Source organism: Cebidichthys violaceus, unplaced genomic scaffold, assembly GCF_023349555.1.
Source record: "Cebidichthys violaceus isolate CVI_PGR_0920_01 unplaced genomic scaffold, fCebVio1.0.p SCAF_16, whole genome shotgun sequence".
NCBI classification, from domain to species: Eukaryota; Metazoa; Chordata; class Actinopteri; order Perciformes; family Stichaeidae; genus Cebidichthys; species Cebidichthys violaceus.
The window spans coordinates 13,552,636-13,579,254 of NW_027176329.1; the positions used below are offsets into that span (position 1 = coordinate 13,552,636).

A 26,619-nucleotide genomic window follows, 5' to 3' on the forward strand; every position below is an offset into this window, starting at 1 on the left:
TATATTGCTAGAAACAACATTGATATAAAATTGCTCGAATTACATCCAAAAAAAATGGTGGTAAAAAAATCCAATGCCAAGATTTGTTATTAAATCTGTGAGTGCGGTACAGTAAAGTATGTGGTTCCATTTTTAAAACGCAAAAAATATTTAAAATTAGCTGGCAGATTGATGGGCCACAAACTCTCATGGCCATCCACCACTCGGACAACCACAGCCATTTATTCTGCCTTGTTACATAAAGGGCACACCACTTCATACGTTACACCGCCGGCATGCTAACTGTGTGCTGCAGATTTACCCAGCGTGAACTTCAGTTCTAGAGATACTCGGTTGGCTCAAAGTACTAAAGAAGGTTAGAAGAGGTTGCCAACAAGGTGTCTTTTCCAAATAAGACACAAAAAAAAGTACCGGATGAGACTGTGTTGTTTTGTTCAAATGTGTAAAAACAACCAATGTTTTACATTGTCACATACATTCTGTACCGGGCCAATGGAATATTCAGGAAAATATTCTAGATGTCTTATGCATCATTGGTTCCTCTCAATTCAATCTGACATATGTGTGCACAGCATGAGTTAGCATCGGCCATTAGCTCGTCATCTCTCCATCTGAGGCCTCGCGCTCCGAACACATACAGCAGCGCTCACATTCCTCAGCTGTCAGCGGCTCACAGGACGCTCCTCTGCATTCAGCTGCTATTAACAGACATTTACTGTAATCTGTATATGGCCTTAAAGCGGCCGCAGGGAATATTTTCAATTCTGTCGAATCCAAATTATCACTTTTATACGGACAATACTTCTGTCTTGGTAACAATCGCAGAGTGTAGCTTAAAAGAAACTAAATACATGTTTAACCTCAGGACTAAGTCTACAAACTAACTATTACAGTTTTAAATGAAAAATATTTGTATGAATCGCTACCACTTTGTGAAGCCCTGCGTACAATCCCCATTTATTAATCAGCTTTCATCCGTACTTGATTTGTGTTACAGCAGCCCAGTGAGTTGGACAAAATACCATGAACAGCTGCGTGACACATCACTGTAATTACTGTAATTTCATGAAGTTATGAGTGTTGTTTCAGAGGTGTTGATTGATGTCCAGAGGGTTGTCAAAGTAACAGAAACACCTCGGAGTTCATTGCAGTATGATGTGGGTGTTTGCATTGTTCTGTCCATCAACTGGACGAAAGACAAGAAACACAGTTTACCTTATATTAAAGAACCACTGAGGTCAATCGGGGAGATGTGGGGGATCAAAGAAACCTGTTACATTTTTAGAGGACTGGAAAATGATCACTTCCATCAACTTATATTTAGAAATTTAGCCTCATTATGTCGGATCCCATGGCATACACTGAATGCAATATTGGGGTGAAAATAGCATTTGTGGTTTATTTATTAGTATTTGTAAAATATAAAATGAAATGAAACATCGCTTAAGATCACATCTATATTTCCTTGAAAATAAGAGGTTTGAGTCACTTAGTCTGGATATGATTAAATAGCCAAACTGCAAGTCTTCTGGTTAGTCATTTCACAAACCGGGGAAAACAAACACCCAAAGTCTTTCCTGTAAAGGCCTCACGTACGATTCGTGACCTCAGTGTTTCTAAAATCCCGGATGTGACCCTGCTTATATTGTAATCTAGTGCAACAACTCAACTAGAACTATAATTAACTGGAGAGTTGAACCATTTAACAATTTAAGCTTCACAGTGGTAGCATTTGTTGCATGCTAATTCTGGTATTTAGTACAACTCCTGCATGTTTTTGTTTTTTTAATGTTGGTTGGTGTAACTTGTAATGTATTCATTTACTTCCTGCAACACTTTGATGAACTGAAAAGTTCACATTAAGCGTCATTTATCCTTGAATGTGTAATAATGTATTGAACTTGACCCGACCCCTTCCAATCTGTCACTCATCACACTAAATACAAACTGATACAGTTGTTCCTCTAACAGATGTAGCGGATAATTCAATTCAAGTGGCGCTAGTGCAGGCCAAGTTAGAACCTGGAAGACATCATAGTCAAGTGGTTGCTAGTTTGATTTTGTGTGCCGACGCTGGTTACAGAGAATCAATATCGAATCAAGGGTGGGGTAGAGGGGGGGGGTTTGAGTTTCCAGATAAGCCCTCTCTTGGCCACTCTGGCTATTCATCATAAGTCTGTAGCAACCTGATAGGTCAGGAGAAATGATATTCCAGCAGGAGCAGTGGGGCCTCCTTATCTCTCCATAGCAGGGGAACAGCAGACACACCGATCAATACCAGGCTGTTGTGTAGTACTTGCAATTATCAACAGCTGATCCTGTCCTCCCCCAGCTGCATCTTTTAATACCACATAATTACAAGTTTTGGGACAATGCCTGGTGGAAAGGGATTACAGCTCTGGTGAAGTATGCTTCGTTCCTTTTTCGTCTTTTGAAATCGCTACAGTCTGTGGAAGACAATGGATCAAACAATAACACGGAAAAAAAACAGATTTTATTATGCACTTCACACGGCTTACGGCTTCATTCACCACCGTGGTCTTTTGGTTGATAGCTGCAGTGACAGTTTTTAACTGAAAACTGTGACCTGTGGTTGGAGGTCTGAATGACAGCAAAAAAAAAGAAAGTTCTACAAAAAAAAAATACAAAAGATGAAGGTCTCATTTCCCCCTCTCATTAAAACTCCACTACATAAGATTACCAGACTGAGCCCAGGTCGGTTTGCCCTCCTCGCATCTCTGATCATCACTCAAAGGAAGGAGTTCTTTTGCAACTTCGAGACATTTTTTCAGTCCATTATGGCGCCAAAATTGTGGGAGGTCGCAGCAAACGAAGCAAGTGCTCCAACACCTCCTGTGGTATCCTGGCAGTAGCCTATCGCAGGCGGCTGAAGGACATCTAATGATGGACCGGAGGCGGAGGCAATGAGGAGAGCGCCGGTGCGTCGGATAAACCGGGGAGTCTCACTTCCGACAGCCACCGGCTTCAGATCGGACCTATCTGCGAGCTGAGCGTGATTTCCTTACGCGCAACATTTTGACTTTACGCACGTGTTTAATCCATTTTTTTTAACGCAAGGATTGGACTTTACGCAGTTTTTGGAGACTCGGCCCACAGACTACCCTCCTGTGGCTGGACGACGGCTCCTGTTAGTGTGCTGCTCAGCCGTTTTAAGTGTGTGTGAGGCGTCAAATTCAACCGCGACATCCATCCACATCTACAGCCTGAGAAGTCAGCTCAAACCGGAGCGTCTCTTTGGGCACAAACTCATCCAAGAGCGCACAGAGGAAACCTTTAAAATAAACGGACCACACCGCGATGGCAACAAAGTTAAACCCGAAACGCGCGAGCCACCCACAGTGACTTCATGTCGGACTAAACCATGCCGGAGCTTCTCGGAGAGTTGTGCGTCAAAAAAAAGAAAGAAAAGAAGCAGCCGCGCACCGGACAGGAAGTGAACTAATTATTATTAAACCCCATCCCTCATTTCCATATCTAGCGTGAGTTGGCTGGACAGCAGCCAATCTCTCCCCCCCCCCCCCCCCCCCCCCCTCGCCGAAGGGCAGCAGCGAGAGTCGTAAAAGCATTATCCTTCCTCCATCACAATCACACTGACATGCGCAATCTGCGCACGGGCATCGACAGCAGCAGCAGCCGCCGCCGTCCGCTTATTTCACCGGCCCCGCTCCTTCCGAAGGGTCCCATTCGCCGCTCGTATATGAGTCGGCGGACGGCAAGCGGCGAGTCGCAGAGCGAGAGAGAGAGAGAGCAACATGTCCCGCCGCAAGCAAGCCAAGCCGCAGCACCTCCGGTCAGAGGAAGAGGCGACACGGAGCGGACTCCTCCGCGCGAGTGGTAGGCTTTAAAGCACTTTTACTGTGTTTTACTTCAAGCTGCTGGCGCTTTAGAACAGCAGCGTTTAGAGGCTTTTATCGCAGAGTATATATTTGACTATAAAGGGATACATGACAATGATGCTGGATCTAAACATATCTGAAATAGGGGACAAAGTATTTCGTAAATTAAATAAACGGATTCCGGTTGCTTTGCCGTTTTTCCTCACTTACTCAAAATTAGTATTAGTATTTTTTTTTTTTTTTTTTTACCTTTTGCACTTTTTACTCTTCAGTTTTGAAGTGTAGCAAATGAAACATTATTAGTATTGAAACAGTTTTTAAAATAATGTTTCGGTCTCAAGAAGGGAATTATTTGAATTCGTTTTTAATGTTTATCAACAAAATCTGATCCAGATATATTGGCTGATGATGTTAACAGCACGGACTGCTGATAGCAGGCTGCACAATACAAAACTATTTCATTTAAATTGTTTTAAATTGTTTTAGGGGGATGAATAGAAACAGGGCCTGTTATGAACTGATACATCCAAAACACAGAATAAACCCACCAGGCCAATAATTATATGTTAAAGGGTTATCATTTGGGCACGTTATTCTGGCTCAAGGCCTTCCTGTCACCTACTACAACTTTCACATTTTAATGAGGAGAAAAGCATCTGAAACAAAAACGTGGCTTTGATCAAAATACTTATTATTTATGATCATAATATTGTTTTTACATGTATTTTACTTTTAATTCTTAATTATTATATTTTCTATGTTTCATAAATAAGATGAAAAACAAAACAGATTAGATTAAATGGATTTGTATCTGGAGTGCGTTGAAATAAACATAAAAAATCATCAGCCATGTATTTATTTGTAACTAGATCTCACTTCTTTATCATATTGCCAGCCTTTGTTATGGTACACCAGACGCCTAACATAATTTCTAATATTTTAATATTCAATCAAACAATTAAGTTTCCTCATGTACGTTGAAGGAAAGCCTGGATGTTATTTGAACCTTTTAATCAACACTTAACAGCTGAGCACTAACTCACACCAGCATCAGTATATTAATAATTAGATGAACCTTTAAACTGTCGGAAACGGGTTCATTTATAAAGTGACAGTGTTTTGAATTGAGTTTTCAACTCTGTGGAAAAAACGCCTTGAGAAATTGGCCCGTCCTACCTGACAGTTCATAAATCTGTGTGAAAATGAAATCGAATGTAAAATGGTTCATTTGATTCATATGTGTTTATTCATACCATTATTGACGTTGTTCATCATTAATGGCAAAACTCTCAAAAGCAAAAAGGCCTAAAAGCCAAATCCACGCATTCTTTTGAATCATCACCACAGCACTTGCTCACATGTTTGTCAGTGGTTTATTTATTTATTTATTATTATTTGTGTTTGTGAGAAGGTGTCGAGTGTGGAAGAGGCCCTCCTCTCTCGGGGGCCCTCCCACAGCCCTGCAGCCGGGCGGGGGGGCTCCGCCACTCGGAGATGGGCTTTGATTGAGCCTGCTGACTTAACCTTTGTCAGCCTCACCCTGCGAGGGGCAAGTGCTCCATGTCTGGATCATAATACAATTAGTACATGCGAACCGCTGACCTCTGCGGCCCCGGAGGTCACACACAGAGAGGCAAAGACTGAGCAGGGTCTGTTTGCTTTTCAGCAAACCCCCCCCCCCCCCCCCCCCCCCCCCCCCTCCCTCCTCCCATCTCCAAACCACACAGCAAGAAAACAAGACATAAATCTGTTTACTGCTCCTGACATTGGGGATGGATTGAGCGAGGGTGACATTTCTGTCGGCGTTATTGTATTTGGAAATATACTCAGAGCTTTAAATCAAAACTGATCTTTGCTTTTTCTGGAAGTAAATGTTGCAAAGCGCAGACGAAAACCCTGAGCGAAGACAGTGAAAGTGTTTTTGGCTCCTGTGTTTGCTGAATCGCCTTGGTGATCCTCAGACCACCCACATGGCGAGCCTGCCGCTCTGATTATTTACCTTTTGACGAGTTTGACTTTCAAGCTGATTCGACCCACTCAGCCGTGGTTACACTCTTCTTTTGTCAACTGAAGAAAAAAACCCCATTCAAAATCATTTTTGTTATGATCTCAGATACGAGACAGTTGGAAAGCTAAAGCCTGTAATGTATGAAGGTGAATAGAGTGAAACAGTTAACAAATAGATATTTCCATGAAACTTCCATAGTAGATTACAAGTTTTCTGAAATGATATGTCAAAATATGAAAATTAGTCATATTATTAAATATGTGCGAATTCTCATAATTTTCCAGAACACAAATCTGAGCATTTGATAAAAGCCAGGTTTAAACTTTTTGTTTAATTTTGTTGACATATTAGAGTTAAAGTTTTTTACAGAGGGAATTTTGAATATTTGGAAAAAATACTGCCAAAATCCATTTTCGCAAAAGTTTTTAGAATTAAGATGTTGTATAAATCAGGCTATGAATGATAAATGCACAAACGCCTCTGTTAAAACCTTCAGAATATAGAGATGAATGAAACTGTAAAGTTTGCTATATGTAAGAGCTGAAGTGGAGATTTCTGGATCAGAGTCTGAGAAAAAACTCTTTCAGAGAAAACGGCCTTTAGCTTTAAAAGCTGTTTTCTATAAATTAGTTTTTTCTCAGACTGTATTGTAAAATAATTTTCATTTTCAAGAAACTACAGGTGAATAGGGTAATTATATATATATATATATATATATATATATATATATATATATATATATATATATATATATATATATATAATAGATATCATCATCAAACTTCCCCAGTTGGTTACGTACATTAAGAAAATGATTACTTATTACTTTTATATACGTTTTCTGGGATGTTATGTTTAAATATGTAATGACTTATTATCTAATGATTACTTTTGGTGTATTTGAGAGAAATCTAGTAAAATAGTAAAATAAACCTGAATAAATGTGTATTTTGGATGTTTTCCTTCCACTGGTCTGAAAGATGTAATGGAAGCAAACTGTACCAAAAAAAATCTCTAAAAATTGACCAGAGCGTGAAAAACAATATTTTTGCCTGTAGGGTGTGACCCTTAAACATATTACTTATGAATACACACACTCTGTGTGTTTGCACCAGGATCGGTTGAGTGTAGCTGTAAATACACCAGACGTCCCAGTCTGTGTTTAGCTTGAGCACACTGGCACTCATTCGTTCAGGTGGTGAAACACAGTGATAACCGGAGTGTATTGACCACTTTGGAAACACACACACACACACACACACACACACACACACACACACACACACATACTGGAGCACACACACACACTGGAGCACACACACACACACATTCATGTTAAGACGTGCTCGTTAAAATTGTCCACATACACCATGTTTAAGAACAAAGGTGCAGCACATGTGTTGGCCACACACACACACACACACACACACACACACACGCACGCACACACTAGATTTAATTATGTAGCGGAAAGAAAATTACTTTTCATCAAAAGAGTAAATTATTGTCACATTGCAAACAAAAAAAGTTGAATGAAAAATAAATGTAATTGCATATTCATACCTAAACTTCACAATGTCTTTGTACTTCTGGTCCTTTTTTAAATTGTAAAGTTCATTGAATTTGTTGTGGGGAAGCCCGAGTGGATGTAACAATACTGCGCTATTGATTTTCCCAAATCTTTCCATCTGGTATTGCTGTCTGTTTCCTAATGGGGCAAAGCCACAACAGATGAACATTCTAAAGTGTCAAATCTTAAAGATCTATTGTTTAAAGCAAAAGGTGGTAAACTTTGCACTTATCATTTAGGTTTCTACTGTAATAGAAACAACATCATGCTGTCTGTTGAAGCTCTGATTTTATATCATTGAGATAAACACACTTTCGATTGCCTGATGTTGTTGATGCAGAATCGCAAATGTGTTCTTCTGGAAAAAAGAAGAATCGGTAATACAGTAATAATATACAATTCACAGCATGTGTTTGAAACGGCTTGGAAAATCAAGTAGCTGTGATTCACTGCATTAAAATCACTTGAGTCACAGGGAAGTGTTTTACAGTTAAATTAGAGATTATCAGGTCTTACTATCAGGTTAGACCACTTTACAAACATGTCATAGTTTTTTAAATAAAATGTGGAAAGCTCGCAATTTTTGTGCATAAAGACGAGACTCTGAAACATATGACTGCACAAAAACAAAAATCAATGTACAGTATTGGATTTCATTATCTGTCTGAATGCACAATCGAGAGGCCAGATAACTTTGTTGAACTTTATTGATTTTTCAGGGAGATTATTAACATCTGCAAACGGGGGGGAGCGAGTTTGAAACCTTGTTATTGTGGGGCCTGTTGAATTTGAACGTTTTCTTCAGCATCAAATGATCTGTTTCTACATGCATCATTGTATAAAAACCTCCTTGTAATTCAGCTTGACATATTTGTTATCTTTGGACATTTTGGGATCCCTTGTGGAATTTCAAGTGCAGTGGGTTTGAACAATGCTTGTCCACACAACATGAGTTGGGGAAAGACGGACTCGCTGCTCTGTGTTGGGGACTAATTACAACGTGACGAAGGGAAATGTGTCCCTCTGGTGAAATATCAGGACGATAATGATCAATCATGCGTTCTTAATTTTCCTTTTTTTTTTTTGCTTTCAGGCATCATTGAGGGCATGGAGAGAGAGGAGACCGATGGACGCCGCCACAGCAGCGAGGACACACACATCTGTGACAAATGCTGTGCTGAGTTCTTCACTTGGACTGAACTGAGTGAACATCAGCAAGTCTGCACTGAGGAGCCCTTGGTGCTGATAGTGAAGGACGACGATGGGATGCCAGCTCCCGAGGAATCTCCTGTCGGACCCTCTCCGGTTCCCAGCGTGCAGTCCAGTGACTCGTCCACGGCCGAGTTCACGTACGCCGGCTTTGAGCTGGGGGAGACGCTGGCAAACGACAACGTCAGTCTGGATAATTTAGAGGACGGCGTGGAGCGAGATGAGGCCATGGAGCTTGAGCGGGACAAATACACGGTGGCCTCCAGCCCTCGGCCTCCAGATTCAGCCGAGTCCACCTCCCCCCAGGGGTCGGCTGCTGGCGCCTACGGCGTGCCAAGCACAAACGTGACGCTGGAGATCCTCCACAGCACCAGGGTGGCCGTCGCTCAGTTCTCCCAGGGGATCAGCAGCGGTGGCACCGGGGGAAAGGCGGCTTCAGCAGCAATCCCGGTGATCCTTGAGCACCTGCTGGCTCTGCAGCAGCAACAGGTCCATCAGCTGCAGCTCATCGAGCAGATCTGTAGCCAGGTCGCCATCATGAACCGACAACCGACACAGGCGGCGCTAAACCCGGCCTCCAGATCTCTGTCTTTGGCATCTAACTCTTTCCCTTGTCATGGCATCGCCCCTCGTCCCATCCTGCCGCTGTCGGGAACGATACCCTCCGCCGTCAACGGGCAGGCCGCGGTTTCTCTGTCCTCCGTGCTCGAGAAATCATACGGTCTCCCCTCACAAACTGTATGCGGCCAGTCCACCTTGAGAGATGTGACATGTACCTCAGCTCCCTCGGAAAATTCAACCCGGCCTCTCTCCAGCTGCAGCAGCGGCACATTACTGCCTCCTTACGCAGGCTCGCACACCGGCAGCATGAGCTGTCCTCAGACACTGAGCTCCTCCAGCACGCTCCCCCTGGGGCGGAGCACTCTCCTCAGCTCATCCTCCAGCCTCCCATTTCTACCTCAGAGCCCCCCCAGCGGCGTCATTTTCCCCAATCCCTTGGCGAGCATCGCCGCAACAGCCAACGCACTTGACCCCCTCGCAGCCCTGATGAAGCACAGGAAGGGCAAGCTGCCCAGCGTGCCCTTGTTCGAAACCAAGCCCAGCCCAGAGGAGCCCTTCTTCAAACATAAATGCAGGTTCTGTGCCAAAGTGTTTGGCAGCGACAGCGCTCTGCAGATCCACCTGCGCTCCCATACAGGAGAGCGGCCCTTCAAGTGCAACATCTGCGGCAATCGCTTCTCCACGAAAGGGAACTTAAAGGTGCACTTCCAGAGGCATAAAGAGAAGTATCCTCACGTTCAGATGAACCCTTACCCGGTGCCAGAGTATCTGGACAGTGTGCCAACAAGTTCTGGGATTCCCTACGGAATGTCCTTCCCTCCAGAAAAACCTGCCTCCTCATGGCTGGAGAGCAAACCTGTTGTAGCAACTCTGCCAGCCACCATGGGCCTTCCGCTTTCCTCCACTATTACCAGCATCGGAGGCTCAAATGACCCTGTAAGCGTAACACCATCCGTTAAATCTCCCTACCAGCCAGCCTCTGGTGAATGTGTATCTTTGTCACCCAACCACAGGGGCAGCGAGGCTCATCCCTCTCCTGTTTCACCGTCTCCACAGTCCCACCGTGAGACAGAAGAGTCCAATATACTGCAAACAGAGGGGGTGCACCTGCCCCAGAACTGCTCCCTGAGGCCGAGGGCCAACCCAGTAACAGAAGCAACCAGCACTACGATTCCGTCCTTGGCCACCACGCCTGAACCTGTCCCCTCGGCGTCCCCTGTCTCCCACTCCCCGGCTCTCTCGTTCAGCTCCGATGAAGCTAAATTCTCAACCGGTGGTTTTCTGGACTCTATGCAAACATCTGAAACCTCGAAGCTCCAGCAGCTGGTGGAGAACATCGACAAAAAGATCTCAGACCCCAACCAGTGTGTCCTCTGTCACCGTGTCCTCAGCTGTCAGAGTGCGCTGAAGATGCACTACCGCATTCACACCGGCGAGAGGCCCTACAAATGCAAAGTGTGTGGCAGGGCTTTCACCACCAAGGGCAACCTGAAGACCCACGTCAGTGTCCACCGAGAAGATGCCCCCGTTCAGGTGCAACACTCGTGTCCCATTTGCCAGAAGAAGTTCACTAACGCTGTTGTCCTCCAGCAGCATATCCGTATGCACATGGTGGGGCAGATTCCAGACTCGACCCTGGTGGACGGGCTCCAGGAGATGGACGCCGATGCCTCCCTCAACGAGAGGAGCTTTGACAGCCTCAGCAGCAACGACAATGACCTCGTTGACGACGTCTCAATGGAGGATGTCGACGAGGATGAGGAAGAGGAGGTAGAAAACATGGAGGAGGTTTTAAATCCATCCAAACCCTTGATCTTTGAATGTAATTCCCCTCCTAAATCCTCCAGTATTGTTTCGAGTATAGCCGCACTGGAGAACCAAATGAGGATGATTGACTCCACTTTAAGCCTAAACCACTCCTTTGGCATAAACGCCCTGACAAATGGTTTCAATGACAGCGACCAGCACAATGTTAAATGCTCGCTATCAGAGAAAAGGCGGGAGAATTACAGTCCGAACGTGTCGGAGTCCTCCTGTTCCCCTCGTGTATCAGTGTCCCCAGTTCAAAGCAGCTCAGGGGGCGTGACCATGAAATCCCCTGCAGTGAGCAGCAACAGGCCAGAGCCCCAAGAGCCTTTGGCAGCCTCAGTGAAGAGAGAGCAATCTGAGTCTCCTACCTCTGCATCAGCAGCTGCAGCGGTCCAAGAACTGAGAGGAATACAGGCCAGCAAGCTCTGTGTGAAAGAGGAGACTCCGTATAGTATGTCGTTCCAGCTGAGCAGAGAAAGAGGTACTTTTACGCTGTTGTACTAGTAAAAATGGCCACGGCCTACTGAAATTCACTGTGTTGTTTTTAAGGATGTCAATCATGTATTGATGTTACACAAACTTTCATTTTCAGCTGCAGGTCACAGCATTCCCAGCCTGGTTACCAGCACGTCGTCGGGCCTGATAAAAGCCGAGGTGAACGGTCACGGTCACCCACACAACCCGTCCGAAGGGCAGCATCCACCGTTCAGCGTTCACATCCCCCCAGCTTACGTGTCAGTCGGCAGCCCAGGGATGGCCTCCCTGCTTGGCCCCGCGCCTCCCCGGCGAACACCGAAGCAGCACAACTGCAACGCCTGTGGGAAGAACTTCTCGTCAGCCAGCGCCCTGCAGATCCACGAGCGCACGCACACCGGAGAGAAACCGTTCGTGTGCTCCATCTGCGGCAGAGCGTTCACCACGAAAGGCAATCTGAAGGTAGATTTGTGCTGTTTGTGCTGTCCGGATTCAAGCTGATTGATATATTCAGTCAATTTTAAAGTTACAATTCCACCATAGGTTTAGTGGGTCTATCTCTGCGTTGTGTTGTATAGTGGATAAGACCACACCTCCTGGGAACGTCTTTTAGCGTTCACATGTTGTCTTGCATAAAAGTGTTCTGTGTCTTCCCAGGGAAAAGTCCAGAATGAAAAGAGAAAGTAAAACACGTTTGTGAATTTAAACTGCCGTTAAACTTTTCTGGTTAAACACAGAACAATCCCCTTTTATCAGAAAATGTACAAATTCTACATTGCAACATATTTATTTGCATACACATACTTTTTAGGAAACGGAAGAAAATTAGGAACTCGGAAATGTTAGCTTTCACTTTCAAAATAAAAGTAAGCGCTAAATCCACATAAGATACATTAGAGATTTATAAGGCCCTGTTCATAATTTAGTGCCACATCTGTCCTATGATGTTTTTTTCTAGGTCTTTTCCTCTCCACTAAAAAGACAAAAACCCCAAAAGAAATATATCTGAAGCAAACCCCAAAGAGTTTTTCCACATCTATATCATTTTTCCCCCACATCTTTAGTGTGTCAGCTATTCACCACAATTATCTAAAAAAATAAGTACAGGGCTGCAATTAACAATTATTTTCCTTATTGAGTAGTCTGCTGGTTATTTTCTCTATTAATCAATTAATTGTTTTGTTTATGAACTGTCAGAAAATAATAATGATAAAAATGTGCATCCCAATTTCTCAAAGTGACATTTTCAAATTATTTGTTTTGTCGAAACATCAGGCCAAAACCCAAAGCTATTTCAGCTCACTGTCATATAATAAGACAAAGAATAGTGGAACATCTTTACATTTGAGAAGATGGAAACCAACAAATATTTGGCATTTTTTCTTGGAAATTCACTCAAACCATGAATTGATTAGCAAAATTATTGCTGCTTAATTTACCGTTGAATTGATTAATCAACTAAACGGCATTAAAAAAAACAATTCCAGTGGAGCTATGGTAAAAAAATACATATGAAATTCTTTAAAATTCTGTTTGGATTTTTGTAATTATTTTTGAAACATTTACTGGGACCACCCGTGCTAAACATGCTTGCATTTTGAAACAAAAGTATCCCCCACATCTAATGTCTTTGCGTGTCGTTTTCAGGTCCACATGGGAACCCACATGTGGAACAACGCACCGGCCAGGAGAGGCCGGCGGCTGTCGGTAGAGAACCCCATGGCCCTGCTGAGTGGGGAGGCGGCGAAGTTTGGAGAGATGTTTCAGAAGGACCTGGCCGCTCGAGCGATGAACGTAGACCCTGGATTTTGGAACCGCTACGCCACAGCCATCGCCAACAGCCTGGCCACCAAGAACAATGAGATCTCAGTGATCCAGAACAGAGGCATTTCTCAGCTGCACCCTCTGACTGCAGGCATGAACAGAGTGAGCGCCGCAGGAAGTCCAATAACCAGTCTAACCAAGACAGGCATGGACCTGGGAAATAATAGGCATTTTTCTATGCTCATCGATGACAGCAAAGAAATTGGAATCAATTGAAAAGATGAATGGAGACCTGACACTTATGCAATCTATTGTGGACATTAAAATATTTGTAAATCACCTTGTTTGTTCTTATGTATTGTATATAGACTTAAACAAAAGAACTTTTTAAGAGTTGACAGAATTGTAGGGTATTCACATTTTGCTATTTTACTTTTCTGTCATTTGTTTATTTTTTTCTTTTGTTCTCATTAAATACGTTGGTTAAATTGTACCTGAAGATTCCTACGGTGCTGAGACGTATGGTTGCTCTGAAGAAGGGGACATATGTTCAAATCAATAATGCAAAGAGTGTGTTATCTCCTCCGGACAGCTGCCCAATGCTGCTAGCGGGTGCAAAGCACAAAACACGCTCATAAATACCCACAATTACCAGTTGTGAATGTTACGGTGAGAACGGTTGGACCCGAATAAAAACTAGAACAAACAGTCTGTTCAATTTACTTCCTCACTCTGTTTCAACACTGAAAAGAGCTTTCTTTTGAATACAAAGTTGTACTGAGCTCTTTCATTTCATTTAGCTTCATCTCCATAACTTACCTCTCTTGGCTTTATGCTTGATGTTAGCAATATTTTTATTTTTTTTTAAACAACTTCTGCATGAACAAGAGCAATCAAGCATGTACAGACATGCACTCATAGACACAATTTGTTAACATGTTGTTTTTGTATGTTGGTTATCTTTTATGTTCTTGTTGAAGGCCTGCAGCAATATTTATAATACTTTCAATTATAATACTTTTTGGGTGCAGGCAGTTTTCAGTTTGCAAAAGCACAACGCAATTTTGCAACTGTTTTTTTTTTTCTTCAAATATTTCTTTACAAACTTTATGATATAGAGACATGTACATCTTGCTGTTCATCTACAATGTGAGAGAATGAATGCAGACGGATCATTTTCTCATCCTCACCGCATCATTTATCGGGAACACATCAGAAAGTGGAAGTTTTTCAGATTAAACCGGAAATTTCAGTTGCTGTTTTTGGGAGACACACACCGATGAAAAACTCAATAAGCCGATTTATTTTAAATATGATCTGGTACTTAAACAAAAATAAACAAAGTAAGACAATGTGGTCAGCTTTAGACTTCTTGATAGGAACAAAGTCGGGTTTGGGGAAGCCTTAAGTTGACTAATTGTTCTTGTTTTTCTATAACAGGTTTTCCTAACTGTTCAAAAACAGTCTCAACTTAAAGGTTCGTTTATTAGCTTTTGGGACGCTTTCAACCGCATCTCACGGTCTTAATCAGCGTTCAGCAAATACATTATCTGCTCTAAATTAGTTTTCAACGGATCATTTATGCTGCATTCGTCGACTCTCGGAAAGCGGAAACTCCCTAGCAATCAAGTTTCAATATAACACCAACTTTTGGAAAGAAGACACATTCATTGTTATTTTTGCTTGCTTTAGAAATCCGTTGTACAAGCGTTATGTTGTGCTACATTGACAGAATAACGGAGACAAAAAGTAAAATACGGCCTTTATGCTCTTTAATCGTAATCTATACGTCACAGTAAAGTCATAGTTACGCTATTTCGGCACAGTAAGCGAACGCATCATAAATCCTAAACGATTTTTTTAACGTGACGTCAGGATGTGTACTGCCCAGCCAAGATGGCTGACAGCATCCCGTTAAATCCGGTACGGAAGAACTCGAAGCGAATACCGTATTACAACTCAGCAAGACTTTCAAGGTATGGAGGGAGTAGCTGGGCTGATTTCTTCGGTTGCGTACTAACGACTCTGCCGTTTATCTGAAATTTTCACATTTCGCCGCCTCGCTCGTTCGCTCGCGAGGGGGGGTGCGTGTTTGTATTCGGGTCGCGACTGTTAGCTTGTGTCGCTAGCGCCGCTTCTGACAGCTCTGTCACATTTTCTTGTTTGACAGCCGCTTGACTCGCTCACACCTTCACACATAGAGCTCAAAACGTGTCTAATATTTAATCTGCCTTTACGAGTGAACACCACAAACTCTATTGCCTCTTAGTGTGCGTTATTAAGTGGCATATATCTGTTGAGCACTGCTCGGTCCCCTCCTGGCATTTAACTCACAGTCACATGATGGCTTGTTTGCGTTAACCAAGTTCGTCACATGCTATAAAAGTATTGTTGCATACTGTAGTCGTCATTCAGCGGCATGCTCATTCTCAAACTGAACAAGGATGAGATAATACAGCCCTCAGGGTCAGGAATGGACAGTAAGTGGATTCATTACATGGCCAGATACTTTTAGACCAAGTAGTAGGTTTGTTACATTGACTACAAAGTGTAAGCTACTATGTTTAAATGGCAGCTCACGGTGAATGTGTAAACTGCTCCACAGTTGGCTTTGAAAATAAGCAGTTGTGATAATGTTTCTTTAGCATCTCACTTTTAAGCTTGGATAATAAGACACACATAGTAGCTCTGCCTTTCTGTATCCCCTTCTCAGTAATAAGATTCATGCGACAGTTAATTGGGCCCAGGAGGGGACTCGTCTGACCCCCCCACCCACTGTGGAGGTCCTTCCTGCAGACTGCTGGGTCAGCTGCAGAGCAGTGGTCCTGATGCTGGTGAAGCCGCACTAATAAAGCTTTTCCACCGACACAGGAAACTATTGTTGGCAACGACGCTTATGCTGCACTGGAGAGCCAGCAAACTAACCAGCCCACGTTTTCACTGGATTTAGATTTGTATTATGTAACCAGACGTGGGAGTCCTGTAGTGAGACACACTAGTATGGCTATTTAACGTGTCTTTTGGACAAGTCCCAGCAGTGTGCCAACAAAACAGTGACAGAATGTTGGTGGACGCCTCGAGCACAGTGGTCGATTTGTGTTCAAGTTTTGTCATCCCTTCTGCAGGTTCTATCTTTTTAAAAGATTCCACTTGTTGTGTAAAACTCTCTTCTCATATTTAGATATGGGTCTTTGTTTTTCTTTCTAGTTAACCTCTCTTTTGTTGTGAGGCCTGCCCAGTATTCAGTAAAAGTGCTTTGTCTGAGAAAAGACAGAATTCCAGTTTTGCTCTTGCTGCTCACTATCTTTCTGATTGCAATGGAACACCTTTAGTTTTATGTGGTGACATCATTAACCCACTCTCGACGTCGCATACCTCTAGAGCAGCAGAAATGAGGGTCAGCATTGATATGCTTGGCATCGGAACAAGTATGCCTGTAAAATGCTGGGTCTGGTGTGGCAAGTACGAGAGTCAATGCACCGATCAGATGTCACGTTATCATATCAATTATCGGCTCATTTATGCTACACTGATACAACAACGACACGCATCACTCGATACCCGTTTCGTACATCCTGCCCGATCTGTACTGAACAGTTAATTATTTTTCACTTCTTGTGTTGTGAATCGTACCTCACAGAAGTCTTTGTACATTTTAAAACCGGGCTGTTATTTTTAGCATCAGTCTGCTTTTTTTCTTCAAATTCACATCCTTTGTGCAGAAAACACAAAAAGCATTTATAAGCAAATGTTCAGCGAGTGTCAACACCTGCAGTTACCACCTCCTCAGCCTCTCACAGCAGGCTTTACACAAGCAAGAGAAGTGATATAATTAGAAAATAAATGTTCCCCTAGTGGACTGTGATTTGTTTCCCTGAGAGTGTGTTTTTCCATCCAACATGTGGACCTGCACATGGTGGTTACATGCTCTATAAACGTGACTGGATCTGAAGGTTTCCTCTCGTGTTGTCTATTGCAATATGTCAGATATGAATGTTGATGTTTTGGTGTCCGAAACGTCTCATTGTGCTGGATCGGTGTGATCAACTTTGACAGTAACGAAGTAGGCGCCGTCCTTTGCATCCTATTAATACCAGATTTAGGTTTGCACCGTAATTACTTAACAATACATATTTCAAAACGGTGTTTAAAAATCAAAACATCTGTCCTACAAACCAACGATGGCAACCTGTATGGTTTCTTCAGAAACACAGTATGTTGCTTTAGTGTGTTGTGTGTTGTTGTTTTTTTAAGCTCAGAGAAAACAAATGGAAAATTAAAAATAAAGAAGTGTGGAGACCTGCTTGCTATTTGTGGATTCGAGGTGTGGTTCTGCATGGAGAAATATTACTGGTGTGAAGTTGGTTGGTGTTAATAAGCAGATAAAGGCTCAGCTACATGGCAGCAGAATGAGAAATTGCCTTGACTTTATAATAGAGCCGTTCTTCTTTATAGATTCACTTATTTAAATATCAACACATTACAAAAAGATTATTCTTTAAGTTTTGGGTTTGCCTTTGCTTTTCAATATAAGTTCGCTGTTGTTTGATGAATGCGGCCAGTTCGCATGTAATGTGCAGGTTCACTTTAAGGGCTTCTTAGAGTTTTGCAGTGTTGGTCTACAGACTGCCTTTTATTTTTTCAGAGGGGCCTCATGAATTAGATATCGGTGTCTTCTCAAGAGGGTTTCCACCGTGTCCTTTAAGATGTGAATAGGAGACGTACTCTGCAGTTCTTTAGAGACGGAGGAACTGGGCCAACTACGCTAACTAGCTTTAAACTTTGCCTTTGCCAGATTGTGCACATCTTGTGCCATATGTAGCCTCCTCTTTCTTAAAATCTCCACTGTCAACCGACTACAAAATGTCCATAGTTTGGCCACACAGCCTGTCTGTAGATCACGTGTAATTCAGCATCCATGTGGATTAAAAGAGGAGCTTATCATAGTGAGAAGAGTGCAGGTTGTATCTCAATATGCTTGGCACAATTTTTACATTTTTAAATCTTTTTGGATGAGTCTTATAACGCTGGAACAGTGTCGTCTTCATTCAAAATCTTGAGTCCTTCTGAACACAGTCTATCTCAGTTCCACGTTCAGTGTGTTTGTGTGTCTGCGCTCTGTCCTCACAGATACTCCCTAGAAGATGAGCCCTCTAACCTGGACGAGATGCCTCTGATGATGTCGGAGGAAGGCTTCGAGAACGACGAGAGCGACTACCAGACGCTGCCCCGGGCCAGAGTCAACCAGAGACGGAGAGGCCTCGGCTGGTTCCTCCTAGGAGGCTGGAAAGTCCTCTGTGGCAGGTATTTCTACGCCATGGCGTCGTTGCCATTTGTGTGGTTTTATATTACCGTGCCTGACGACCCAAAGAATTGATGTGCGGATCACGCTCTGGCCACATGTAGCTGGACCCTTGTCCCCTTGCTTCAGTCCAGTCCTGCTTCTGTTGCTGAAACAAAGTCTAAACCAAAAGGCAATTTCTGCTGTTTCATCTACTAACTACTGTCTGGGTGTCCTTGGATGTTTTGAATATAAAGTTTGATATAATATTCTTACTATTAATACACTACTTGTATGACATTTGTATTTCGCAGACTGTCTTTAAAAGATCTCTAAACATAGAATTAGTAGTAGTATCATTTCAGGTTTTGTTGTAGGAATGATGTCAGTCATAGTCCTTGAATGGTTGTTAGTTCAGGTAGTTTCCAAGAAAACTACACACACGTGTGTATATATACACAGTACATACACAGATACTGCTTTCCTATAATAAATTCCTCTGCTGCGCTGCAAAGTCACGTCACCAGTTATTGTTCTGTTTGGACCTTTAACCGCTCTGAAAGTTGTCCGTGTTTTATCGTTCTGTAAATGTATGCACAGTGTATAATGTCAGTCAGCGCGCTCGTCGACGATCAGTTTGGATTTCAAACGCACCGGTAGCTGTGCGTGAAGCGCAGAGAGAGGATAAGGCCGTGTTTTTTATTATTTATTTATTTTTTGGTCGAGTTCCTCGATGCGCACCATCAATCCAAAAAAGATTTTCTGCTCAAACAAAACGCTGCGGGTTTTATCCAGCTAATGATTCATTTGACAGGTTTTGCCCTCTAAAGATGCTCCTTTCTGTTTGTTCACAGCAGAACAATAACGCGTGACATTTATAAACAAATGTTTGCGCAGCACCAAACCCAAAAAAGAAACATTTACCGATGTAGGAATTTCATAGAATATTCTGTTTTCTGTGCCGTGCTGTCGTTAGTGGTGCGTCTCCGGTTGAAGCTGCATATTGATTCCCCCCCCACTAATGAACAAATCGGATTTTTCACAGCTGACCAGTTTGATGCTTTCCAGTAATTTTCTGTGTGCTTAGTGTGGGATTATAAAACACAAATAATTCACGCTGAATAAGCCCCGACTGTTCAAATGGCATATTATTTGAATAGCATTCATTTGCTCAAATAAATGTCTCTTATGAAAGTGGACTGGGAGTGCACAGAGGCAGAGAACATCGAGGCCAACGCAAACAAGACTTTATTTTTTATTTTTTTTCTACCAAAGTTGATTTATTTAGCTTTATGTTTTGCCAACTTGCTTAAAAAGTGGAAAAGCCAAGTCGATCAGCATGACGGTATACACCGACACCCACCCCACCCCCCCCCCCAACGCTCAGGTGCCAGTTTAGGTCACGCTCACAGCCGCTCTCATTGTAATTTACACCCACACACACACACCTCTGTTTGCGTTTGATATCAGATATGCTAGATAAGCCCCAATGTAGTCATTAGCAGGTTGATGGAAAGTCAAATACTTTTTTTCAAAAAGTGAATGTCAACCCACAATCCATCTCTTCTCTCCAATCCTCTTCTTAGGACTTTGACAATCTCACAATAATAACACAGGTGTTCTGTGCATGTTAGAGTCAGCATGAGGGGAAATCAGCCAAACAGTATAATTTGTCTGCACACACGCATACAGCATATGTGGTTTTACCGGATACTCGGCTCTAAAACTCAGTATTAGCAAGGGAATTCCCTCATTGAGAGTGACCAACCCTTTCAGATCATTTAAAGCCCTGTAAGCAAATAGCTTCTTCATGAACTTCACGATTCTCTGATTATGAAAATATAGTTCCAGTTCACCACAGCGGTATGAAACCAAAATAAACAGAATTTGCTGTGATTTAATTGCAACAAACGGATCAATAACCATGTAATGATGATTTGTGAATGGAGTTTGGATCGCTAACATTGTAGCTGCTCCACCAAACCTCAAAATAGCTTCATCTAGGCATAAATTCGGCAGCACATACGCATACATTTATTCATGTCGCCCGGCACAAATTAGCACCTAGTCACATCTTGGCGTTGACTTTATATGTAATGGCGCCACGCGAAGAATTCACTTGGCATTTTGGTGGACTGTTGAGAAAAAAAAAAAAAAAAAGCAACTTAAAATATATCTGGACTTTTTCCAGAGCAAATAATGAATCCATTGATGAAGAAAGTAATTGTCGGATTGATTTCATGATTTAAATTGATTGTTTTGTGCCCGATCCATTTAGTAGCGTGTGGTTGGTGTGAGGTTTCCACTGACTCATAGGGACGTGTTTCTCTTCTCTCAGCTGCTGTGACTGCCTGGCCCATTGCTGCCGAAGGAAGAAGGAGCTGAAGGCCAGGACGGTTTGGCTCGGCTGCCCGGAGAAATGTGAGGAGAAGTACCCCAAAAACGCCATCAAAAACCAGAAGTACAACATCTTCACCTTTGTGCCTGGGGTGAGTCGGATTAGTGTTCAGTTCACCGTCCTTCCTTACGTAATGGAAGTCACTTTAAATGCTCCGAAACACAGACGTTAGGGCTTTTCTTTTGAGTCAATGTTCCCACTGTTATTAACTTTTACAGTCCCCACAGTGGTACTTCGTCCCCTCCAGTTGAAACATTTCTCAGATTAACAGTATGTGAAGCACAGTAGCATGCGCTGGTTCTAATTGTTAACTGTTCTGCCATTAGGTTAAGGGTTTACACTGTCGGGGACATTAGAGATCCATCAGACTTACTTATTAAAAAACCAAACGCTTCCATGATTAAGAGGAGCCGCCTTTTGGCCCGGGCCATAAAATGTCAACTGTCTGTTAGAGACGCAGATTTTCTCCTCGACGGCGAACACAACGGCTCTGTTTTTCTCCCACCGCGATGAATTATTAAATACACACAAATTGAGTTCAGCAGTGTGCATTTTTCCCCCAAAGGTCACGGGGGTTCATTAACCACAGAGCGCCGTCAATTGATCGCGGTGCCTCAGATAATCTGTGACGAGACGCAAGGCTCTCATTATTGCAAACATTATTCAAAATCTGACCTTAGATGAATGGAATACTAAGGGATCCTTGTTGATGGATAGCCCATTAGCAAAGAGCCCTCGGTACGTCGCAGGTGGCACTTTGCTCTGTGTGATTCAAGACAGTTGGCCAGTTTTCCTTCTTCATTCATTATGGTGGTTATCTGTTTATTCTGCAAAGTGTACGCACCAACTGTACCAAGGTACCGTGCCGCGTGAAGTCCGTTCTCTGAGTTTCCATTAGGTTAATGTAAAGTTACCAGCATTAACATGCATCTGATTCCACCTCTGGAACATGTACAGTAACCCGTCCCTCCCTCTTTGTTTGTCTTCTTCTCTCCTCTCAGGTTCTCTACCAGCAATTCAAGTTCTTCCTCAATCTCTACTTCCTGGTGGTGGCCTGCTCCCAGTTTGTGCCGTCTCTGAAGATCGGATACTTGTACACGTACTGGGCACCTCTGGTAAACGCACTTCAATTTTTAAACTGTAATGGATACTGATAAATGATTTGGTCTCAAATCACAAAATACAGTTGGAGCTGAAGTGATTAGCTGAGTAATCGATTGGTTAATTGACAAGTATTTTGATGATCAATTACTCGTTTCAGTCAAACATTTTCTAGTTACAGCCGTGTGAGACTTTGCTGCTTTTCTTTTTTTTTTTTTAATGTGTCTTTTTGAAAAGAATGTCTTTGGGTTTATTTTTTTACACTTAATTGATTAATCAAGAAGATGATTTTCATATTAATCAATAATTAGGATAATCGTTTGTTGCAGACCTACAACCAAACCGATCACCTACTTTATTACACACTACAGACTTTATAGTCATCCTTACGAACCAATAGAAGAACGTTTTCCAGGAAACACATTGCTTCACTTTGCAAGGTTGGCTCAACCTCATCACACCACACACGCTGCTGTTACACACTGTGGTAATGTGAGCCGCCCAGTGATAAACCCCCTAAAGTAGTGCTCTTATGGTACGAACGGTGAAGCGAGGCGAAGGTTCTGAAAGAAACGTGTATGCTGTTTCTTTCATGTTCTTCTTGTGTTGTTTTATGAACATAAATACTAATATATTTTGCACTCAGTGGCTCTCGTTACGGCAGCGTTTAACACACATGATGACATAAGATGACACCTTGCAAATTGAAGCAATGTGGTTCCTTAACGACAATAAAAAAAAAACTACTAGGAAAAAAAGCTTTCATTTGGAAATATTCAAGATTTTTTCTTATAAATTCAGAGGTTCTTTTACTCTCCCTGGTCCATAATTTAATTAGATTTCTTACCTACAATGGCCTTTATCCCTTGTAGAAAGTTTTAGTTGAATTGACAGTTTATGGCTGTGTATTGTAATTAATGATTAAGATGTTTCAAATGGTTCTTAGAGAAAAAGGAAAACAGTTTGTGTTGTTGTGACCTCATTTGAGAATTTCCTTTTTTTTTTTTTCGAACTACTGACACAGATTCCAAAGTTCAGACTGTTGTAAGTTAAAAGTGACTGAGTTGATAAAGTGACACATGAACCTTACACGTGTGTCTAAGTAAGCTTTACATGTTGATGGGTTCTGGTATTAATGAAGCTTTCTAAACGATCATGACGCCTTTGTGTTTGTCACCCAGGGCTTCGTGTTGGCCGTCACGATAATGCGAGAGGCCGTGGATGAAGTGCGACGGTACCAACGCGACAAAGAGATGAACTCTCAACTCTACAGCAAGCTCACAGTGCGAGGTGAGAGAAATCTGTCCACACTCCTCCTCACCACTGCTGACGGTCTGCTGACATTATGACAACGGATATTCCGGCGTATAGTCGAGCTCTCCCCGTGCAACGAAGACACGGCACTCCACTGGATCTACACTTGTAACAGAAGTCATTCCTCTCGCTGTGATTGCATCGATTTCTTTTCTCTCTCTCTGTTTCTCAACACCGTATGATCTAAGCTGTGTCCCTTTGTTGAATGTGTGGTGAAATCCCCATGTGTGGTGTCTGTGACCGTTTGTAGCATCACACTCCCTCCATGTGCTCATGTGCATGTACATAGATAGTTATGTGTGCTCGTGAGCACAGAAGAAGAAGAAGAAGAAGAAGGGTTGCAGCGGATATTGAGGCAATAGAATTGCGAGTGACCCTGTGTGCGATTGTTTTTGTCCAGAGATGAAAACAGAGGGGTATTACATTATCATGCTGGAGGTAATCAATCTGGTAGAAGGGGGGGAGAGAGAGAAATAGCAGAAAGTGGGTTGTGGTTTTAAGAGTCGGCGTCATTTTCAAGTGCCAGAAATCCATACCAATATTTAATTTAACAGCAATTAAAATGTTCTCAGCAGCATATCTTAAAAATGAACAGTCTAATTCTGATGTCATGCTGTCATTCAACCTGTCTCTTTTTTTCTTTAGGTAAAATTCAAGTGAAGAGTTCAGACATACAGGTCGGGGACCTGATCATCGTCGATAAGGTAACTCTTGATGTTTCCTCTAGATGTTTTCACATGCATTGACTGTACAAAGATCAGTTTTCTGTGACAAATAACACTCTCCCAAATACTCGATTATGTGTGAATAGCTGTTTATTTGCCTCCAGTTTAAGTTTATGATAATAATAGAGTCAACTTCAAATAATTAATTAGGAAGTAAGCAATTCAGAATGCATTACGTACATGTGGCTGTAGCCTTATTATAATCCAGTTCTATTTAAAGAGAAAATGTTTCCAAAGCAGTCTGCTTCAGAAGAGAAAGGCAAAGAATTAAGTTCTGCTTTCAACTTAAACACCCGTTTGCATCAGTGGTGTTAAAGTACGATGTGACTTGACTACACTATCCCATTCTATTGTCAGTTATCTGGCACAAAAAAGCTAGTGAGTGCATTACTTCACCAGCTTCTAAGATTTCAGTCCATTTAAAGAGACAGTTCACACCAAAATAAAAAAATACATATTTTTTCTCTCACCTATTTATCTAGATATCATAAATAGCACTATAGGTAAGAAGGTAAGAGGAAAAATATGTATTTTTTTATTTTGTGTGTGTGTGGGGGGGCGGTTTGCCCCTTTACTAAGTTTTCAACATAATTCTTTTCTGTTATTGTTTCAAATCAGTGATTTTTATGCATCACTGCTCATTCTCACCACCTCCAAAAGAGGAAAAGGGGGATTTTGAAAAGCTGAGCAGCCACTTTAAAGCAGATAGAGTAACTTAACAGGGTTTGAGGCACAGTGTTAATCAGTGTTAAAGTGAGTTTAGCTTTACTGTGACTGTGAAACCGATAATGCACCTTTGATACTATAAACCTCCCAATCACATGTTAAGCATGTGATTCTTTGGTTTCAGCTCAGCCAACATGAAATGTAGCTGCTGCTAAATGTCCATTACTGTGGGTTAGACAGACTTTAACAAACGGTTTCTCCTTCACCCTCTGGTCAAGGTATTGACCTTGTTTAATTATTCAGGAAGATTCCTCTGGCTTCTGTCACAGTGCTCAGTAACACAGCGCCATATGCACTCTTGTTGTTGTTTTTTCCTTTCTTTTTGTAGAACCAAAGGATTCCAGCAGACATGATATTCCTGAGAACATCAGAGAAAAATGGTGAGCAGGCAAACTAATGGTGTAACGTTATCAATGCAGCACAGTGCTGACAAGACATATTCATGATCAGCAAAACTCCTCCTGGATTAATAAATGTCTTAAAGAGATTTTCTGAAATCTGGTTGTGTGAGGTGTTTCTCCATAGTCGGTGTATAACCTACAGTAGATGACAGTCGGCACGCCTCAGTTAGCATGAGTTAATGAGTACCAGCACGGGAGCAAGGCAGTCTGACATGCTGTTATCGATGTCATCTTCAAAACCACCAGACTCCATTGAAAAACAACTTAATTTTACTTTACAGAACACCAAGTTGCTGGTCTTCTGCTGCCCCAATCGGTCAGGAAGTTTGTGTTATTGTATGACTTTAGTGAATCAAACTAAGCATTTAAAACGCCCAAAGTCACACAAAAACATGAACAAACTAACCGAACGAGGCAGCGGTACACCAACAATTTCCATGTTCTGTCACTTACAATGTTTTTATCAATAGAGTCTTGTGGCTTTAAAGAGAGCGTAGAGATCTGCTTCAGTTCCCTGTCGAAAAAGGCCGTCTGTCGGCAAGTCAAAGCGGTGACAATACTCTGAATTTATACTGGAGGCGTGTCGATCGCCATCCATTACACTCCATCGACTATGAAAAAGTTTCTCATACAAACTACTACAGTTTAAAAAAAAAATAAATCAAAACTACCCCTTTTTAAATTGTAGAAACATTGATAAACCATTGTAATAAATAATAATCCAGAAATAAAATACATTGAACAGACAGAATGCCTTACAGTGGAACTTGTTTTGGCACTTTAACCAATGCTGTCAAGATCATTCGGATGAGAAATGGGACTCTTTTTTTTTTCTTCTTTTTTTTTTCTTTTTTTCACACTTTCAGTCTTTTGACATCATCTCCACGGTGACCTGTGATTCATATGATTTATGTCCCATTCTTTAGTGACTGATGATGCAAATTCCAATTAATCAATGAGCTGCGTCCCGGCTCACTTCTAAGGGGCATCGGGAGGAAATGTTCTGAGGACATCATTTCCATCAATCTTTGATGTGTCAATATGGTTGGCAGGGAGTTGTTGATGTCTTAATGCCTCTAACACACACACACACACACACACACACACACACACACACACAGACCCACACCTACCTTTATCTTTCACACATATGGTCTCATGGACTTTGTCTTTCAAATACTCGCGCGCACACACACACACACATACACACACACACACACACACACACACATACACACACACACACACACACACACACACACACACATCTCAGGGATGCAATGTGAGCGCCATTGCAGGAGAAGGAAGGCATGATTCATCCTCCTCGTGTTAATGTTTTCCATCATAGTTAACCCTCCGGGGATGGTTTATCACTGCCCTTTACCCTCTCTGTCAAATAGCTGCTCTCATCCATCAGTTTC

At 42.2% G+C, this 26,619-nt stretch overlaps 2 protein-coding genes across 3 annotated transcripts in view; both read left to right on the forward strand.

Moving 5' to 3' along the window:
- Nucleotides 1–2,917: 2,917 nt before the first annotated feature.
- sall3b (spalt-like transcription factor 3b) lies at nucleotides 2,918–13,745 on the forward strand. The gene is made up of 4 exons (XM_068711398.1): nucleotides 2,918–3,855; nucleotides 8,529–11,495; nucleotides 11,607–11,950; nucleotides 13,136–13,745. The coding sequence occupies exons 1-4, from the start codon at nucleotides 3,774–3,776 to the stop codon at nucleotides 13,526–13,528; spliced, it is 3,786 nt and encodes a 1,261-aa protein (XP_068567499.1). The 5' UTR covers nucleotides 2,918–3,773; the 3' UTR covers nucleotides 13,529–13,745.
- A 1,403-nt stretch (nucleotides 13,746–15,148) lies between these two features.
- Nucleotides 15,149–26,619, forward strand: part of atp9b (ATPase phospholipid transporting 9B) — a 41,913-nt gene continuing 30,442 nt past the window's right edge. For both annotated transcript variants that reach the window (XM_068711400.1, XM_068711399.1), the window contains exons 1-7: nucleotides 15,149–15,228; nucleotides 18,383–18,556; nucleotides 20,872–21,022; nucleotides 21,933–22,046; nucleotides 23,214–23,322; nucleotides 23,992–24,050; nucleotides 25,126–25,177. In XM_068711400.1, the coding sequence (XP_068567501.1) occupies nucleotides 15,149–15,228; nucleotides 18,383–18,556; nucleotides 20,872–21,022; nucleotides 21,933–22,046; nucleotides 23,214–23,322; nucleotides 23,992–24,050; nucleotides 25,126–25,177 (739 nt within the window). The remainder of the gene's footprint in view (nucleotides 15,229–18,382; nucleotides 18,557–20,871; nucleotides 21,023–21,932; nucleotides 22,047–23,213; nucleotides 23,323–23,991; nucleotides 24,051–25,125; nucleotides 25,178–26,619) is intronic.